The sequence below is a fragment of the Mobula hypostoma genome, chromosome 7 (genome assembly GCF_963921235.1).
Source record: "Mobula hypostoma chromosome 7, sMobHyp1.1, whole genome shotgun sequence".
Classification (NCBI taxonomy): domain Eukaryota; kingdom Metazoa; phylum Chordata; class Chondrichthyes; order Myliobatiformes; family Myliobatidae; genus Mobula; species Mobula hypostoma.
Genome location: NC_086103.1, coordinates 29,036,411 through 29,054,035, shown reverse-complemented (window position 1 = coordinate 29,054,035; position 17,625 = coordinate 29,036,411). Strand labels below are relative to the sequence as shown.

Here is a 17,625-nt window from a genome sequence, read left to right as displayed (position 1 = left end):
AATTCTAAGTACATGCATCAAAGTTTGAGTACTAGCTTAAGTTATGACCCAAATTTGAGGTGATATAATTTATGTATCACTCTGATTATTTCAGTACGACATGCCATTTTCGCAACAAAATGCTAATACACTTTTAAATGAGATTGAAGATCTCAGCGAGAAACTAAATTCTATTTAAATTGAGTTTAGATCTGAAATTCTGATTTGTGCTCATTTATGATTTGAAACTAGCTTTTGATTTGAAGCAATTGAGCTGGATTAATCAACAATCAAGTCTTAAAAATGGGGAGGCCAGTAGTGCAACTAATATTACAGTTTTTCTTTAAAGTAATTGGTGGAACCTATTTTCTTCACAAGAACAAATTCTACAGGTTGTTACATAGTTGATATAATGAATACGCAGTTTAGACACCAAATTCCTCAGAATATCACCATGTCCTTTATTGTCCTTATTTGAACATTCTGAATTGATATTTTTTACTGGCAATCGCCTGTTCCTTTAATTTTTTTTTTACTATTTTCATAGAGGTTTTCTTGCTTCAGGACTCTCCATGTGTTACACAAATAATGAAGCATAAATAATGTCTCGAGATAACAGATGATGATATATCAATACTGCTGCAGATGTAAGTTTTATTCAAGGAGTCTAATTAAAAGACTTGCCATTTTTTCTATTGTTGGCCATTTATAATTTTCTCTATATTTAAGATTCTTGCAGATTGAAGAACTATTTTCTAATAAAATCTCAAAGTTATATTCACAATATTTCACTCCACAAGGGCATGGTGCCAATTTTATAAAAGTTGCATTCAAAAGACTAAACAATATAATTAGTTCAATAAAATAATAGAATTGATATTAATTTATAAATACTGTAATAGAGACAGTAGCTCTATGGGTAAGTACTATCGGTTAATCACAAATAATAAATAAATATGTCTAGGTGACCTCCCCGTAGATACATTCTAAGAATATACTTTCAACATGGCTACACACTCCTTCATGTAGCACTAGGAATTCTGCATTCTATTTATTTCCTCACCGCTTATCTTGCCTCTTCCTTCATCGCTCCAGATGTGATGGAAGCCTTGCCAGAGTAATTTACCAGCAATATCAGCCATTTTCCAGTCTCCAAACTAAATGCCCATTATTCAGGAACAATCTGGATTTACTGTGAGTATTGGCTATTTAATCAGAGGACCAACAAAGCTAAATTTGATTCTACAAGTGCCCAGAGCTGAAACAGTTCAAGCAAGGGGTTGCTTGACAGTGATTCGAAAGAGGATTTGATCTGAGGTTGTGGAATAAAATTAATGCTGCCAGAGTTGAGAGCAACTAACTCAATATAACCTGGAACACTCACGGGTCACCTCCTCTCTGCCTAATACTGATAAATCAGATGGGCTATTGCTCTATACTCTATTAAATAAAGCAAACCAATCAAAGACAGTTCGGTTCATTTCTAGCTCAGTCAAGCACTTAACAATGCTTAAGGGCATCTTTAAATCAGGTAGAGAGGTGGTTGCCCTTAGGCACAGCGTTGAAAATCCAAGGTTTGAATTAAATCCCACTAGTCTGACTGAACTGGCAAGAGAACACTCTGCAAGACTTAGCATCATCCTTCTCATGTACAAATTGGGGTCCATGACATCGTCAGAAACAGAACATGTTGGAAATACTGAGCAAGTCAGGTAGCATTCTTTGGAGAGAGAACCAAACTTAATGCTTCAGGTGGCCAATCAATCATCAAAACTACTCGTGGTATGAGGTCATTGACCTGAGATATTAACTTTGTTTCTCTCCTCCTCAGGTGTTGCATAACTTGGTGAATATCCCTAGCACTTACTGTTTTGTATTAGTGATTCCAGTATTTTTATTTATTTATTGAGAAACAGCACAGAATCGGCCTTTCCAGCCCTCCAAGCTGCACCAGCAGCAACCCACAGTTTAACCCTAGCCTAATCAAGGGACAAGTCACAATCGCCAATTAACCTAACAACCGGTATGTCTTTAGATTGCGGGAGGAAACCAGAGCACCCAGAGAAAACCTATGCGGTCACGGGGAGAATATACAAACTCCTTACAGGCAGCCGTGGGAATTAATCCTGGGTCGCTGGTACTGTAAAGCATTGTGCTAACCACTACACTGCTGTGTCACCCCACAGTAATATCTACATTTTTTTTGATTTTCACAACATCACATCTGATTACTATTTTAACTAGTAGCTTGTGCAGGAATCCAAGTTTTTTTTTCATAAAACTGAGCAATATTAGTAACTTTAATTCTAGAGCACAAAGGGAGGAATTGTTAGGTGCAAGTAGACGGTCCCATGGAAGGTTAATAATTCTAGTCTATAGATTTATTGCTTTCCAACCCTAATGAGAGGAAACGCGAGGAGTGACTGGGAGAGTCGGATTGGAAATCATTGCAGAAAAACATAGAAGGAATGAGAGGAGAAAAATACAATAAAAACATGCATCTTTCACAACATTAGGGCATTCGGAAGTTTTATAATACTAATGTGATTAACCAATTTCTCTTTTTGTTCAGTTGCATTATCTGATTCTAAACGGATGAAGGATTTAATAGAATTGATGGCGAAATGGGAAGAAAAGGATATCTGGCCTGGCTAAATGAGTTCAGTCTATAATTATTTAATAATAACAAAGGAAGAAAAATGAGCTTATACAAGTCTATTCAGATTCATTTTGCAAAACACAAAACAGCCAATGAATTACTTTTGAAGCTTGTAGGTAAAAGAAATAGTCAACAGGTATGCAGCAAAGCCTTGCAAACAGCAATGGGATAAATAATCAACCAACTCGTTTTGGTGTTGTTGATTAATAAATAAAAAGCAAAGCAAAATTTGACACTGAGCTATCCATGCTAATATGAGTAAAAGCTTGTTCAACAAGTTTAATGAAATTCTTAAAGGAAGGAAGACATGTAGAGAGATTTTGGGAAGAAATTACAAAGGCTGGCTCCTTTGTACCTAAAAGAATTGTTCTCATTGCTATACAGTTCATTTCAGAGATACCCAGGAAACAGAAATTAGAAGAGTACATATATCTCAGAGGATTGATGGGCTGGATCATACTAATTTAGAAGGAACAAGATCAGAGATTCTTGAAAACCAGGCTGAGAATTTTAAAGTGGTAGCATTGCATACCCAGGAGGCAATGCTCAACACTGAATGGCGGACAAACAGAATTGCTGCAATACACACACAAAATGCTGGAGGATCTGAGCAGGCCAGGCAGCATCTATGGAAAAGTGTAAACAGTTGACATTTCAGGCTGAATCCCTTCATCATTTTGTGTGTTGCTTGGATTTCCATCACTTGCAGAGAATTGCTGCACCATGATTCCAGTCTCAAGTTCCAAAAGGATAAAGCAGGCAAGCAGACCAGGATTCATGAAAGAAGTGCAAGGAGTAAAGCCAGATCTAACATATAGAGAGGTTTTAAGGAAAGAGAAGCAGAATAAAAGGTGTAGAGGTAATAAGGTAGAAGGGCTAAAGTGCGTGTACTTCAATGCAAGAAGCATCAGGAACAAAGGTGATGAACTGAGAGCTTGGATACATACATGGAATTATGATGTAGTGGTCATTACAGAGATTTGGCTGGCACCAGGGCAAGAATGGATTCTCAATATTCCTGGATTTCAGTGCTTTAAGTGGGATGGGGGGGTGAGGGGAGGAGGGGAGGCATTACTCATCAGGGATACTATTACAGCTACAGAAAGGGTGAGTAATGTAGCAGAATCCTCTTTTGAGTCAGTATGGGTGGAAGTCAGGAACAGGAAGGGAGCAGTTACTCTATTGGGAGTATTCTATAGGCCCCCTGGTAGCAGCAGAGATACCGAGGAGCAGATTGGGAGGCAGATTTTGGAAAAGTGCAAAAATAACAGGGTTAACTTCCCTAATATTGATTGGCACCTGATTAGTTTGTTAAGTGTGTCCAGGACGGATTCCTGTCACAGTATGTTGACAGGCTGACCAGGGGGAATGCCATACTAGATCTAGTATTAGGTAACGAACCGGGTCAGGTCACAGATCTCTCAGTGGGTGAGCATCTGGGGGACAGTGACCACCGCTCCCTGGCCTTTAGCATTATCATGGAAAAGGATAGAATCAGAGAGGAAAGAAAAATTTTTAATTGGGGAAGCACAAATTATGAGGCTATAAGGCTAGAACTTGCAGGTGTGAATTGGGATGATGTTTTTGCAGGGAAATGTACTATGGACATGTGGTCGATGTTTAGAGATCTCTTGCAGGATGTTAGGGATAAATTTGTCCTGGTGAGGAAGATAAAGAATGGTAGGGTGAAGGAACCATGGGTGACAAGTGAAGTGGAAAATCTAGTCAGGTGGAAGAAGGCAGCATACATGAGGTTTAGAAAGCAAGGGTCTATTAAGGAATATAGGGTAGCAAGAAAGGAGCTTAAGAAGGGGCTGAGAAGAGCAAGAAGGTGGCATGAGAAGGCCTTGGCGAGTAGGATAAAGTAAAACCCCAAGGTATTCTTCAATCATGTGAAGAACAAAAGGATGACAGGAGTGAATGTAGAACCGATTAGAGATAAAAGTGGGAAGATGTGCCTGGGGGCTGTGGAAGTGAGCGAGGTCCTCAATGAATACTTCTCTTCGGTATTCACCAATGAGAGGGAACTTGATGATGGTGAGGACAATATGAGTGAGGTTGATGTTCTGGAGCATGTTGATATTAAGGAAGAGAAGGTGTTGGACTTGTTAAAATACATTAGGACGGATAAGTCCCTGGGGCCTGACAGAATATTCCCCACGAGGCGAGGGAAGAGATTGCTGAGCCTCTGACTAGGATCTTTATGTCCTTGTTGTCCACAGGAATGGAACCGGAGGACTGGAGGGAAGCAAATGTTGTCCCCTTGTTCAAAAAAGGTGGTAGGGATAGTCCGGGTAATTATAGACCAGTGAGCCTTACGTCTGTGGTGGGAAAGCTGTTGGAAAAGATTCTTAGAGATAGGATCTATGGGCATTTAGAGAATCATGGTCTGATCAGGGACAGTCAGCATGGCTTTGTGAAGGGCAGATTGTGTCTAACAAGCCTGATAGAGTTCTTTGAGGAGGTGATCAGGCATACAGATGAGGGTAGTGCAGTGGATGTGATCCACATGGATTTTCGTAAGGCATTTGACAAGGTTCCACCTGGTAGGCTTATTCAGAAAGTCAGAAGGCATGGGATCCAGGGAAGTTTGGCCAGGTGGATTCAGAATTGGCTTGCCTGCAGAAGGCAAAGGGTCATGGTGGAGGGAGTACATTCAGATTGGAGGGTTGTGGCTAGTGGTGCAACGATCTGTTCTGGGACCTCTACTTTTTGTGATTTTTATTAACGACCTGCATGTAGGGGTAGAAGGGTGGGTTGGCAAGTTTGCAGACGACACAAAGGTTGGTGGTGTTGTAGATAGTGTAGAGGATTGTCAAAGATTGCAGAGAGACATTGATAGGATGCAGAAGTGGGCTGAGAAGTGGCAGATGGAGTTCAATCCAGAGAAGTGTGAGGTTGTACAGTTTGGAAGGACAAACTCCAAGGCAGAGTACAAAGTAAATGGCAGGATACTTGGTAGTGTGGGACAGCAGAGGGATCTGGGGGTACATGTCCACAGATCCCTGAAAGTTGCCTCACAGGTGGATCGGGTAGTTAAGAAAGCTTATGGGGTGTTAGCTTTCATAAGTCGAGGGATAGAGTTTAAGAGTCGCGATGTAATGATGCAGCTCTATAAAACTCTGGTTAGGCCACACTTGGAATACTGTGTCAAGTTCTGGTCACCTCACTATAGGAAGGATGTGGAAGCATTGGAAAGGGTACAGAGGAGATTTACCAGGATGCTGCCTGGTTTAGAGAGTTTGGATTATGATCAGAGATTAAGGGAGCTAGGGCTTTACTCTTTGGAGAGGAGGATGAGAGGAGACATGAAAGAGGTGTACAAGATGATAAGAGGAATAGATAGAGTGGACAGCCAGTGCCTCTGCCCCAGGGCACCATTGCTCAATACAAGAGGACATGGCTTTAAGGTAAGGGGTGGGAAGTTCAAGGGGGATTGAAGGTTTTTTACTCAGAGAGTGGTTGGTGCGTGGAATGCACTGCCTGAGTCAGTGGTGGAGGCAGATACACTAGTGAAGTTTAAGAGATTACTAGACAGGTATATGGAGGAATTTAAGGTGGGGGGTTATATGGGAGGCAGGTTTGAGGGTCGGCACAACATTGTGGGCCTAAGGGCCTGTACTGTGCTATACTATTCTATCTATCTTCTATCTATCTGAAACAGTCAAGTCCAGAGGTGATAAATTATTGGTGTGTGGTTCAGAACCAGATAAATTGAGATTCGAGTAGAATTAGGTGATGATGCAGAGAGGAATAAAAATGAACTCATCTTCATCTTGGGATCAATAACCATGCAGAGGTTTGGTCTTTCATAATCTCTCTTTTCTGCTGTGGAGATGTAAGGAGTTTGTAGCAAGGGAAGAGATTCTCTCTTTCCAGAGTGCTTTGCTTCCCAATGGATAAGTAAACAATATTGATAAAACAGAGGCATCTAGAGGCGAGGAGGAGCTCAGTATTGTCAATGAACATAAGGAAACTGAAAAAAACATCCATTGCACACAAATACCAGGAAACAATTATTTTCAACATTGGAAAGTCTGACATCTTCCCTGATGTTAAACTAAATTCATCTTGCTTGGGCCCTAGCCATCTATATTGTGAGGAGGTTCAGTGTCATCCAGAAACATAAAGAACCAAGTCACATGAATGCAGCAGCTGAAGGGAGAGGGTGAACATCCAGAAGTCTTGGTATGCATTGGTACCAATGGCATAGGTAGAAAAAGGGAGGGGGCCCTGAAGAGAGAATTCAGGGAGTTGGGTAGGAAGCTGAAAAGCAGGACCTCCAGGGTAGTAATCTCAGGATTGCTACCTGTGCCATGTGCTAACGAGCACAAGAATAGCATGATCAGGAATATTAATGCATGGCCGACAGACTGGTGCAGGGGACAGGGCTTGGGGTTTCTGGATCATTGGGGCCTCTTCTGGGCCTATACAGAAAGGACGGGTTACACCTGAACCCCAAGGCATCCAATATCCTAGCAGGCAGGTTTAATAGAGCTGTTAGGGAGGGTTTAAACTAATTTGGCAGGGGAGAATGATAGAGCTGAGGAAGGGGAAAACAGAACTAAATCAAAGATAGCAGAGATGATAGAAAGGACAGGCAGGAGATGAGGCATAATCACAGCCAGCGGGATGAGTTACAGGGCAATAAAGCCATGGTGCAGTTAAAACAGAAAGCAACAAATACTGGGCTGAAAGTGTTATATTTGAATTCACGCAGCATAAGAAGTAAAATGGACGATCTTGAAATTCAGCTACAGATTGTTAAGTATGATGATGTGGCCATCTCTGAAACTTGGCTAAAGGATGGCTGCCACTGGGAGCTGAATGTCCAAGTGTGTTGGAAAGATAGGCTGGTAGGCAGAGGGGGTGGTGTGGTCCTGTGATTAAGAAATAATATTAAATCATTAGAAAGGGATGACATAGGATTGGAAGGTGTAGAGTCCCTATGGGTTGAGTTAAGAAATGGCAAGGATAACAGGACCCTAATGGCAGTTGTATACAGGCATCCAAACAGCAGTCAGGATGTGGATTACAAATTACAGCAGGAGATAGAAAAGGCATATCAGAAGGGCAATGTCATGATAATCATTGGGGATTTTGACATGAAAGTGGATTGAGAAAACCAGGCCAGTACTGGAACAAAAGAGAGAGAATTTGTTGAATGTCTAAGGGATGACTTTTTAGAACAGCTTGTTGCTGAGCCCACTAGGGGATTGGCTGTGCAGTATTGGGCATTGTGCAATGATCTGGAAGTGATAGCAGAGCTTAAGGTTAAGGAACCCTTAGGGTACAGTGATCACAATATGATCGAGTTCACTTTGAACTTTGAGAAGGAGAAACTAAATTCCAATGTGTCAGTATTTCAGTGGAATAAAGGAAATTACGATGGCATGAGAGGGGCAAGGTTTACTGGAAAGGGACACTAGCAGGGAGGACAACAGAGCAGAAATGGCTGGAGTTTCTGCGAAAAATGAGGGAAGTGCAAGACAGATATATTCCAAATAAGAAGAAAATTTTGAATGGAAGAAGGACACTACTGTGCCTGACAAGTGAAGTCAGAGCCAAAGTAAAAGCAAAAGAGAGGGCATACAATGAAGCCAAAGCTAGTGGGATGATAGAGGATTGGGAAGTTTTTAAAAACTTGCAGAAGGGAACTAAGAAGGTCATTAGGAAAGAAAAGATGGATTATGAAAAGAAGCTGGTGACTAATATCAAAGAAGATACTAAAAGCTTTTTTAAGTATATAAAGAGTAAAAGAGAGTTGAGGGTAGATATAGGACCAATAGAAAATGACACCGGAGATATTGTAATGAGAGAAGCAGAGATAGCAGAGCAACTGAATGCGTATTTTGCATCAGTCTGCACAGTGCAAGACATCTGCAGTATACCGGACATTCAAGAGTGTCGGAAGTGAAGTATGTGCAGTGAAAATTATGACTGAGAAAGTGCTCAGGAAACTTAATGGTCTGAGGGTGGATAAATCCTGGACCTGATGGAATGCACCATCGGATTCTGAAGAAAGTAGCTGGAGAGATTGCGGAGGCATTAACAATGATCTTTCAAGAATCGATAGATTCTGGCATTGTACTGGATGAGTGGAAAATTACAAATGTTATTCCGCTATTTAAGAAGGGTGGGAGGCAGAAAAAAGGAAACTATAGACCTATTAGCCTAACATCAGTGGTCGGAAAGTTGCTGGAATCGATAGTTATGGATGAGATTATGGAATACCTGGAGGCACATGACAAGATAGGCCAAAGCCAGCATGGCTTCCTGAAAAGAAAATCCTGCCTGACTAACCTACTGCAATTTTTTTGAGGAAATTACAAGCAGTGTAGACAAAGGAGATGCAGTGGACGTGGTGTACTTGGATTTTCAGAAGGCTTTTGACAATGTACTGCACATGAGGCTGCTTAGCAAGATAAGAGCCCATGGAATTACAGGGAAGTTACTAGCATGGGTGGAGCATTGGTTGATCGGCTGAAAGCAGAGAGTGGGAATAAAGGGATCCTATTCTGGCTGGCTGCCAGTTACCAGTGGAGTTCCACAGGGGTCGGTGTTGGGACCACTGTTTTGTACGATGTATGTCAATGATTTGGACTATGGGATTAATGGATTTGTGGCTAAATTTGCCGATGATACAAAGATAAGTGGAGGAGCGGGTAGTGCTGAGGAAACAGGGAGCCTGCAGAAAGATAGTTTAGGTGAATGGGCAAAGAAGTAGCAAATGAAATGCAATGTTGGAAAGTATATGGTCATGCACTTTGGTGGAAGAAATAAATGGGCAGACTATTATTTAGAGAAAATTCAAAACACAGAGATGCAAAGGGCTTGGGAGACCACACTTGGAGTATTGTGTGCAGTTTTGGGCTCCTTATTTTCAGAAAAGATACACTGACATTGGAAGGAGTTCAGAGAAGATTCACGAGAATGATTCCAGGAACAAAAGGGTTACTGCATGAGGAACATCTGGCAGCTCTTGGGCTGTATTCCCTGGAGTTCAGGAGAATGAGTCGGGATTTCATAGAAGTATTCTGAATATTAAAAGGCCTGAACAGATTAGATATGGTAAAGTGATTTCCCATGCTAGGGGAGTCCAGGACAAGAGGGCACAACTTCGGGATTGAAGTACGTCCATTTAGAACAGAGATGTGGAGAAATTAGTCAGAGGGTGGTAAATCTGTGGAATTTATTGCCACGAGTAGCTGTGGAGGCCAAGTCATTGGGTGCATTTAAGGCAGAGATAGATAGGTTCTTGATTAGCCAGGGCATCAAAGGGTATGGGGAGAAGGGAGGGGAGTTAGGATGACTGGATGAATTTGGCCAGCCATGATTGAATGGCGGTGCAGATTCGATGGACCGAATGGCCTACTTCTGGTCTATATTTTATGGTCTTATGGTCTTATAAGTGTGGTGGCTTGTGGCTACCTTCAAACTTCCACAGCATACAAACAAGATGTCGAGAATAATGAAATACTCCTCCCCAGGCTCGATGGTTTCAGCTCCAACAATACTCAGGAAGCTCAACACCATCTGGGAAAGGACAGCCTGCGTTAGCCTGATGAACATTGACTTCTTCCATCATCAGTGTAATGTGGATGCTGTGTTTTCCTTCTGTAAGATGCTAAGGTTTCAACCACTCTTCCAAAACTCATGATTTCAGCAACTACAATTGTTAAGTGCAGCAAGAGCATTGAACACCGCTAACCGAACACTGTCCTTCAAGTTGCTCGCTGTCTTGACCTGGAAGTATATTTTCATGCTTATAGTGGAGTTGAAATCTCGGAAGTGCAACTCCAAAATCATGTGTGAATACCTTCACTGAATGGACTTCAGCAGCTCAAGAACATCTTCTCAAAGGCAAAAGTGAATGGATGTACATAATTTTGATGCACATAAGTGCATAAATGAACAAATCTCATGCTGTCCCTTCAAATAATTTTCCTGTGGGACTGTATATATGTGAGCATAAGAATGGGGCTACAGATAGATCCTTGGGAGGCAGGCAGAGAGGCCATGACTACTAATTGGTTTACGGCTCAATAGGTAAGACTGAGATTAGGTGAAGAGGATGGTTTAAAAGTCTGCAGGCAGGTCCAAGAAGCATAAGAAGGGATAATGTAATTTAATTACATTTACATAGAGCGCATGAAAAATGATGATTGCCATATGTGATATTGTGTAGATACTGTAAAAAAAACTTCCACTTCAAAATTCTCACCCAGGTTTTCAATATCTTTCATGGCCTCTTCCTTCCATACACAAAATGATTGGCCTAGCATTAAACAAACTGAGTTGCCTGCCATCCTCTAGTTCTGATCGTGTGACTATTTCTGATTTTAATCAGTCCACTGCTGGTCCCGTGCCATCAAACTGCTAAAATCTGAAATGCTTCCCCAAAATCTCCAAAACACAACCTTTCTTAAAGACACTCTTTAAAACCTCTTTTTTTTTTGCTAAGGGCTTTGGCAAATCATACTAATATTTGCTTATATGGCTCAGTGTCAGATTTTGCTCGATAATGCTGCCTTGGGACATTTTGCAAGGTTAATGGTAACAGAGGAACACAAGTAGTGATAATTCTTGTTGATTCAGTACTGTAACAAAAACTGATTTGAAGGATTCAGACCCGTGTAAGTATAGGCATGGTTTTGGGGACAACATGCACTTTAGCAAGGAAAGAGATGTTGGAGGCTTGGTGGACAGAGAGTTGATGAGCGATGAAGGAAGACCTGATGGGAATGTATGAAGAGAGAACTCTTCTGTTGGTCCATTATCAAACCCAGGAAAGGAAAGTGAATTGAAAACTCTTCAGTGAAGTTAGTGTTGAGGGACTCACAGTTAACTTGAGCTTGCATAAAATAGGATGGGAGGCAGGAGAGACACTCGATTGAGAGGCAATTTCAGGATATGGGTGATGATGGAAATTTGAGAGTAAGTTTAGCCAAAAAAACTAAGGGAAGGAGGAAGTTAATTGAGGCCTCTCCAAAGTGACAAATAGGTCTGTGAGACCTTTATGATTTCTACTAGAGAAAAATGGCAAAGAAACAGGAAGGGATGTTCAAGAAGCTGCTGTTAAGGAGAGCAAAGATGGTCTAAGTGATTATTCTATTCTACAACAATCCTGGTATAATGACATTCTGGTAAGTAAAACGTTTTGTTTGGTTCGGCAAGATCAGTTTGCAAATGGCATAACCAATTGTATGTCAGATCCATTTAAGCTGGCATTATTAGGTTCATGGGACTGGCGGTGAAGATGTACTGCAGGAGACACCAGAGCAAAGTGCCTTTATAATAGGAAGTGGGATTTCAAAGATGGAGATGATGGATTAGATGAACTCAACAGCCAAGGAAATGTTATGATAAAGATCATAACATCTTATCGAAAGATCTACTGAAAATTGAATGGCACCTTTATGGGGCACACAAATTGTGTATTGTGTGGTGGCCAAAGAGGTCTCCTTTATAGTTTTGGTGCAGTTTTTCAGTGGTATACAAGGCCCAAGGCACTGCATATGACTGAACAACTTTTTAAAATTAATGGCCATTCTTTTCCGTATTTTAGCACTACCGAGCCTCCAAATTTCACGGGGTTAGTTTATGGAGTTGCTTACACAATGGGGACAGGTTGAGGTTGATTCCTAATAGGGATCAATCAATAGGGATCAAGTAAGGAATCTGGAGTGTAAAGCACTGAGTCTTAATGTCAGTACAGGGTGTGGGTGGCAGAGAGGCTATGATTGGAAAAGAACTGAATGATCTAGTCGGAGAGTGGTATAAAAAAAAAAGAGATCTTATGTGGGCTTTGTCAGATATGAACCTTGGACTACTGAAGTGCAGAACTTCCCCATTTGAATAATGTCTTGGTATCTTTCACATCCACCAGAAAGGTGAGGTGGGCTATCAGTTTGACATCACATGAAAAAAAAGCAACAGCATTCAGTTTCAAAACAACCTACCCAGTTCCTGGAGTGGGGCTTGAAATCCTTGGTTTTGATAATGTTTTGAAGACATGGTATTGTTCCAAAAGGTGGCATTTACTTTGCTTTTTCTACTCTAAGGCTACAGAAAAATTGTCACAGATACAGCCCAGAGGTTCTTCCCTCTTCCCCTCTTGTGCTGATAAACTATAAACTAAACACAAGGACATACACCACTGGCAACTTCTAACCACTGATAGTACTTATTCACAGAATTACCTCTGTCTAAAGTAGATGGAACAGTAATAGGACAAAGAAATGAGACAAGATTATTCTCTCTCAAGAAGACAGGTTAAAGTGATTGGCTTACCTATGTCTAAAATCTTTATTTCTTTGTGGAAAGACAGCAAAAGAGAAAGAGGAACAGGCAAAAATTATCTGAGACATACATTATTACATCATTAATTTATTAAGTGACTGCTGAAGCTCTTAAACACTGACAGATGTGATGGGAAAAAAAAGTTACTAAAAATTAAATTTGAGATCGATATCAGCATTGTAGCCAACAATATGTTTGTGGGCCTAATCATATTATCAATGGAATTGGTATGGTGCAATTTTTATATATTTTTTTCCTACTTGACTATAAAGAGTGTGAATGTTTCTGATATGTAAAATATTAAAGCCACATAATTCAGTAAATCAAATTTTTAGCATTATCTTTTGTGCAGAGGGATGCAAATAGCAGTAATGAATTGAAATGTAGATACTGGAGATTTTAGGTTGTTCCAACACTCAATGCAAGACATGTTTGAACAGCTAACAAAAAAAGTGATGTAAAATTAATAGAATGAGAACAAAAATTACCCAACATTGGTAACCATCAAATTTGTTTTCCCTCAGTTCTAGTAGCAGAGGACACCTTATTTATGTATTGACATTTAGCCCACTGCTTCAGCAGTTAATAAGCTCATACAATTTCCAAGTACAGAAAGCCTAAAATGAGTGCAGATATTCGTGCAGTGACATGCAATGTCTACTATTCAAAACTATCTGAATGAGACCTTTCCTTGTTTGGAATCCTTGGCCCCTCTGAGCAGCAATTCAGCAGGCTTCTTATTGCTTATGCATGCATTAAATTTTGAAGCTTTCTCTTGTGTTAAGCTATAAATTACCAATACATTTGTAATATACAGGATGTTAAATAAATTTACGAATACATTTGTAATATACAGCATGCTGGAATAAAAGTGAGGATATTTGGTTGAACTAAAAGTGATGAGGCAACTCCTTATTTGTGGAAAGAAAAAGAAATTCTGCAACCGAGGTATCTAGGATCATATAATTCCACTTGAGTGAGCTGGCAAGCTATATTTGGCTTCCTGCTCAGCATAATGTCTGCAACGTGTAGCAGCTCACTCCACGACTACTGCCAATTATGCCCCTTGACCACCTGCTAGAAGCTATACGTGTGCATCACTAGACAAGAATGGAACTTCACCTTTTCCTTACTTCCTGCAGGGAAGCACCTGCTTCCAACTCAGCATCCACCCTAATGGCATTGTTGAGATCAGAACAGGTTGGCTGAAGGTGAATTGCAAGCACACACTCTACTCTGGAGCATCATACATTGATTCATCAGTGGGTTGGGTCACCACATCATCTTTTCATTTTATAGCCTTTCCTTCTGAGGCATTTTAACAGTCAAATTTCATCATGTCTTCCTAGTATTTGTCAGGACTAATTTGGGGGCGTACAGAATGAAAATAATTGTGATCTGAATTTTGAGAAGAATTTCACTCAAAGGGAAGCCCCTGAGGGAGGAAAGGCATGGATTAACCTTGACTATCACAGTATTTAGGAGAGGGAATATAAGAAAAAGGAAGGTATTCTTTATGTTTGTCGCAACAAATAGTGCTAACTGGACTGCATTAACTACAATAATCTATCACTGATGTTCACAGAGCAACAATGGGTACAGCAGGAATATCCACATCATAACACTCAGAGTCCATCTATCTACTGACCCTCCTATCACTATTTGCTGAGCAAATCATTACCATTATTCTTCGTAGAGGGATGATCCATGAGATTGGTGAATGAATATGAAAAGATAAGGATATGGCAAAAAAAAAACAAGAAGAACTTTTAGTGTTTGAACACCGCCATCACCACCACTGATAGGGTGCATATACGTTTCATAGACAATGTGGTAAATTCAAAACACACAAAATTTTGGAGGAACTCTATCCAAGCTGTTTCATAGATACATCAAAGAAAACTGAAGATCGATCAAAATGAAATACTGGTAGTAAAAGTGGGATGTTTTTAAGGAATGTTAAAGGAGAAAATGGCAGTAGAGAGTCAAAGAGAGTAGCAGGACAATTAAAGAGAGATGAAGTGCTAACAGGCTAAATGAGGTTACAGGGACAGGGAGGGGGAAGGCATTGGGAAGGTTTAAAAAAAGGCTGAACATTTTACATCAATCAGAATCAAATATGATTCATTTAGCATAAAGGTAGTGGGTGAATGTAACTATGTGTGAGTTATTGCAAAATATTAAGCAGAAATATGTTACAGCCCTGAATGTATTCCGGCCTATGGTGCATGAAAATGGTGGGGAGGTGTGGGAAATTTAATGAGCTTTTTTGATATTTTGTTTCACTAGCAATGGATCTCACGGTTGATTGCAAAGGAAGTTAACCTACCATAATTTAAAATTTTAATTTAAAATGAAATAATTTGAAAGTGAACTTTAATTCACTAGAAGCTCTAGAAAACAGCACAATGATTTTTTTTTAAATTTAAATTACTTACGTTTCTCAGGAATTTGGTATGTGGTGAATCTCTTTATAATTTGCAGAAAACTGGATGAATGAAGAATTGTAATGGGAATTGAGACTCTTGCAATTATAGTGAAGCCAATTTTCTACATAATTTTGTTTGCAGAGATAAGGTACTAGTTAGCTGTCAGCAATGAAGCAGAACACAAAGTTGAATTTCCTGATGGATAGACATCTAGAATTATCTTGAAATTAACTCTTTTGGGGAAAAACTCATGAATTGAAAATCACTTATTAAACATTATAAGACTAAAGATAAATATCATTTCAATGCCGTAGACATCTTAGTTGGAGGAGAGTCTTTGGACAATGAACCTATGCTTCTGAGTATCCATTGTTTTAAATTACTGTAGCTGCTGATTGATTTGATAGTTCACTGAACATTGTGTCTGATAAATTGGAATTACTGCTGTGGCCAAAGTAGAGTTTGTGGAAGTGAGTTGATATGGAATGTTTGGTATGCTGTTTTCATGGGACTTTTGTTGTCAAGGCAGATGATAGAGGACAGTTCTAATTAGCAAAAAAAAAAAAATGCCTTTTTTATTATCTCTGGACAAGGATTTAAAAGTCAGTGGGTTAATTAAATAAATGACTAACATTTTAATACCAGAGATGAATAGTAAAAACAATTTGTAACAAGTAGGAAAACATTGTGAAATGAACCGTAGACTCCTTTGACTATTCACCTATGTTCTAGATATGATCAAATAGATATGATATATTCAGTCACAGTGTTCTAACCAATATTGCAACAAACAAAGAATCTCCAGGCAACAGTGATTTATGATTGTGTCTCCTACCTCAGCTCGAGGATACTGGTGACATTCTTGGCAGGGAAAACACGTCTAATAAAGTTGAAATCTCCAACGTACAGACTGCCATCTACTCCAACAGCCAAAGCCACAGGGGCCAGGAGTTTGTTTCCTTCAGCAAGACCATTGCAGCTGGGACACGTGATGCTCCGCCTGCGCCCATTTCCCATGATGCTGCTGATCACTGCAGGCTGCTGGGACAGAAACTGGTTTTCTCCATTTCCTTTGTGCAAGACGCCTGAAATAACAGACCACGTCGGCATTAACACACAGAAAATGCTGGGGGAACTTAGCAAGATAGGCAGCATTTATGGAGGGGAATAAACAGTCAAATTTCAGACCAAGACTCTTCCTTAGGACTGGAAAGGAAGGGAGAGGAAGCCAGAATAAGAAGCTGTGTGTGGGGTGGAGGGGGGGAGGGTTGTGGGAAGGTGTAGAAGATGGCAAACTATAGGTGAGACCAGGTGTGGGGGTAAGTGGGAAGGTGTGTGGGGAGGGAAGGGGAGATGAATTAAGAATCTGGGAGAGTCCAGATAGAAGAGGTAAAGAACTGAAGAAGGAGGAATCTGTAGGAGAGGACAGTGGATCAGGAAGAAAGGGGGACTAAAAGAAGGTGATGGGCATGTGAGAAGAGAAAGAGAGAGAGGACAATCAGAATGGGGAATGAAAAAAGAGAGCAGGATGAAGGGGAAAAAATATCAGAAGTGAGGGAAATTGATGTTCTTGCCATCAAGTTGGAACCTACCCAGATGCAATATGAGGTGTTACTTTCCAGCCATTAATATTTTAACATAAGAACCTAGAAACATAGAAAACCTACAGCACAATACAGGCCCTTCGGCCCACAAAGATGGGCCGAACATGTCCCTACCTTAGAAATTACTAGGCTTACCCATAGCCCTCTATTTTTCTAAGCTCCATGTACCTATCCAACAGTCTCTTAAAAGACCCTATCGTATCCACCTCCACCACCGTTGCCGGCAGCCCATTCCATGCACTCACCACTCTCTGCGTAAAGAACTTACCCCGGACATCTCCTCTGTACCTACTCCCCTGCGCCTTAAACCTGTGTCCTCCTGCGGCAACCATTTCAGCCCTGGGAAAAAGCCTCTGACTATCTACATTATCAATGCCTGTCATCATCTTATACACTATCAGGTCACCTCTCATCCTCCATCGCTCCAAGGGCACAAAATTTAGCAGACTGAAGGTTGCAAGCAATTGAATACCAGAGAGTGAGGTGTGAATATGAGGAGAGATTAAGTATTGTGGATGTATATTCTCTTGAGTTTAGATGAGTGGAAGGTGATCTCAATAAACTATGCAAAATTCTTGCGGGGCTTGACAGTGACAGCCGTGGTGAAATTTCCTCAGGCTGGACGGTCACCATGTCAAAATAAGTCTGTGCT

General features: G+C 40.5%; 1 protein-coding gene across 8 annotated transcripts in view; it reads right to left on the bottom strand.

The window, feature by feature from the left end:
- The window catches only part of LOC134349198 (teneurin-2-like), a 3,136,038-nt gene that overhangs the window by 27,270 nt on the left and 3,091,143 nt on the right, over positions 1-17,625 (bottom strand). For 7 of the 8 annotated variants that reach the window (XM_063053178.1, XM_063053171.1, XM_063053172.1 and 4 more), the window contains 2 exons: positions 16,205-16,454; positions 12,932-12,952 (listed from right to left, as the gene is read on the bottom strand). In XM_063053178.1, the coding sequence (XP_062909248.1) occupies positions 12,932-12,952; positions 16,205-16,454 (271 nt within the window). The remainder of the gene's footprint in view (positions 1-12,931; positions 12,953-16,204; positions 16,455-17,625) is intronic. The other variant, XM_063053173.1, reaches the window with a different exon arrangement.